We start from the raw sequence: 2,122 nt of genomic DNA, 5'->3' as shown, positions 1-2,122 counted from the left end.
CACACATATATAATCATATATGTGTGTGTATGTGGTGTATGCATATATATTCATATTATACATATACATAAAAACATACACACAGAAAATATACACTTGTATATGTATATATATTAAATATATATATATAAAATATATATATAATATATATTATTTTTATATTGTGTATATACATACATGTATACGATATTGTACATATATAAAATATAATAACTTATAAACATGTATAATGTATGAATATTATTTCTGTATATATACATACACATATCGTATATAAAACATATATCCGTGTGTGTTTATAGACACATAAACATTTACATTTTTTTACACATGTATATATGTATACTTAGACTGAGAGAAAAGTCAGTTTTATTTAGTGTATATTTCTGTATGTGCGTGTGCGTGTGTGTGCCTGTGTGCGCGTGCGTGTGCTCGTGTTTGTGTGTGTGGGGGTGGGTGTGAGTGAGTGTGTTTGTATGTTGTGTGCTATTCTGAAAACAGGGGCATAGGAAATTTTTAACAAGTCCCTTGCTATTCGAATCGCATGCGCCTTCATATTAAATTAGACACGAGCTGCATGTACAAAGTCTCATAAGATCCGAATGCCTTATGGCCAATCCCAAGGTTATGTACACGTGGACTTGTATAAGGAAAATGGTAATTCCATTCCTTTAATTTATGATTTTGCTTCAATCACGATATTATCGGTTTTACATGAAGGCACCCACAGGTACTGCATGATAAATGATAGAAGGGGAAACAGCCCATTCACCCATATCACATCTCCCTCTTTGCCGGTGGTATACTTTCACTAAATCCCAAAACCTCATCCCCCCAACTCCCTCCATCCCTGTGTCATTTTGGGCACTCGTTCTCGGGACTATAAAAGCATCCAGTGCTTGCTTAAAGGAATCACACCCTTTCCCAAAAGTCTCAAGCACAATGAAGGGGTTGGGCCCAGTGGTAAGTGCTACGAATAACATGTGGTGATATATAAAAGGACACACAATACACACACACTCGCATACCCCACACTTTATATAATTGTGTGTGTATGTTTTCATACATATATACAGGCAATCAGAAAAAAATATATACATCGTTACCTTTACTTGTGTTCAATGAGGAACATGCAAGCGGGTTTTCGTGTCTATGTAGGCCTACGTAATGAAAAAGCAATATATATATATTTTTTTTTTATGTGTCACCATTTCTCTGTTCAGATCAGAAATTGAATTACATAGTCTGTTAGTAACCAAATTAATGGGACACTGATAGTGATTTGCTATATTTAACGCCACTTTTGAGATGCTGCCACATCTTGACAGATCCTCGCGAGCCTCTTTTTTCCTGCGGTTTCGCTCGCCGTTCCCGATCGGCTTGGTGGGCATCATAACCACCCTCCGCATGCCCACCCGCCACCACCACCCAGGCCTCTTACGTATGTGCCCCCCACCAAAGCCCCGCCCTACACTGCCCCTACCCCATCCTACCGGCCCTACACCACTGCCCCTACCCCAGCCTACCGGCTCTACACCACTGCCCCTACCCAAACCTACCGGTCCTACACCACTGCCCCCCCCCCCATCCTCCCGGCCCTACACCACTGCCCCTCCCCCAACATACCTGCCCCCCACACCCCCTAAACCACCAACATACTTGCCCACCACCACTACCAGGACCCCATCCTATACATATGGGCAAACAACAACAACAGTAAGTAATCTAAAAGGCATTGCACAAAAAAGCCTGTTGCTGCTCTTATTCTCAATATCAGTAGTTATTATTGTTGTTCTTATCGTTATCATTAACATCATTAGTTTTGCAATCGCTGCAAAAACGAAAACGATTATTGTAATTGTTGTTACTCGTGTCTGATTGTTTGTGTTATTATCATTTATGCAATCTTAACAGCAGTAATCGTATATTTATTACATCTATTGTCAACAATACCATTATTACCATTATCATCTATATCATCATTATGATCATCTATATCATTATTATCTATATCATCATTATCCCTCTATATCATTATTATCCATATCATTACTATCTATATCTTTATCGTCTATGTCATTATCATCTATATAATCATTGTTGATGGTGATTATCAGATTCC

At 38.5% G+C, this 2,122-nt stretch overlaps 1 protein-coding gene across 1 annotated transcript in view; it reads left to right on the top strand.

Moving 5' to 3' along the window:
* The first annotated feature begins 1,407 nt into the window (after nt 1–1,407).
* LOC119586851 (endocuticle structural glycoprotein SgAbd-1-like) overlaps nt 1,408–2,122 on the top strand; it is a 1,106-nt gene continuing 391 nt past the window's right edge. The window contains exon 1 of the mRNA XM_037935587.1: nt 1,408–1,716. Within this exon, the coding sequence (XP_037791515.1) occupies nt 1,408–1,716 (309 nt within the window). The remainder of the gene's footprint in view (nt 1,717–2,122) is intronic.

Source organism: Penaeus monodon, chromosome 3 (genome assembly GCF_015228065.2).
Source record: "Penaeus monodon isolate SGIC_2016 chromosome 3, NSTDA_Pmon_1, whole genome shotgun sequence".
Classification (NCBI taxonomy): Eukaryota; Metazoa; Arthropoda; class Malacostraca; order Decapoda; family Penaeidae; genus Penaeus; species Penaeus monodon.
This window is presented reverse-complemented; position numbering and strand designations above follow the sequence as displayed.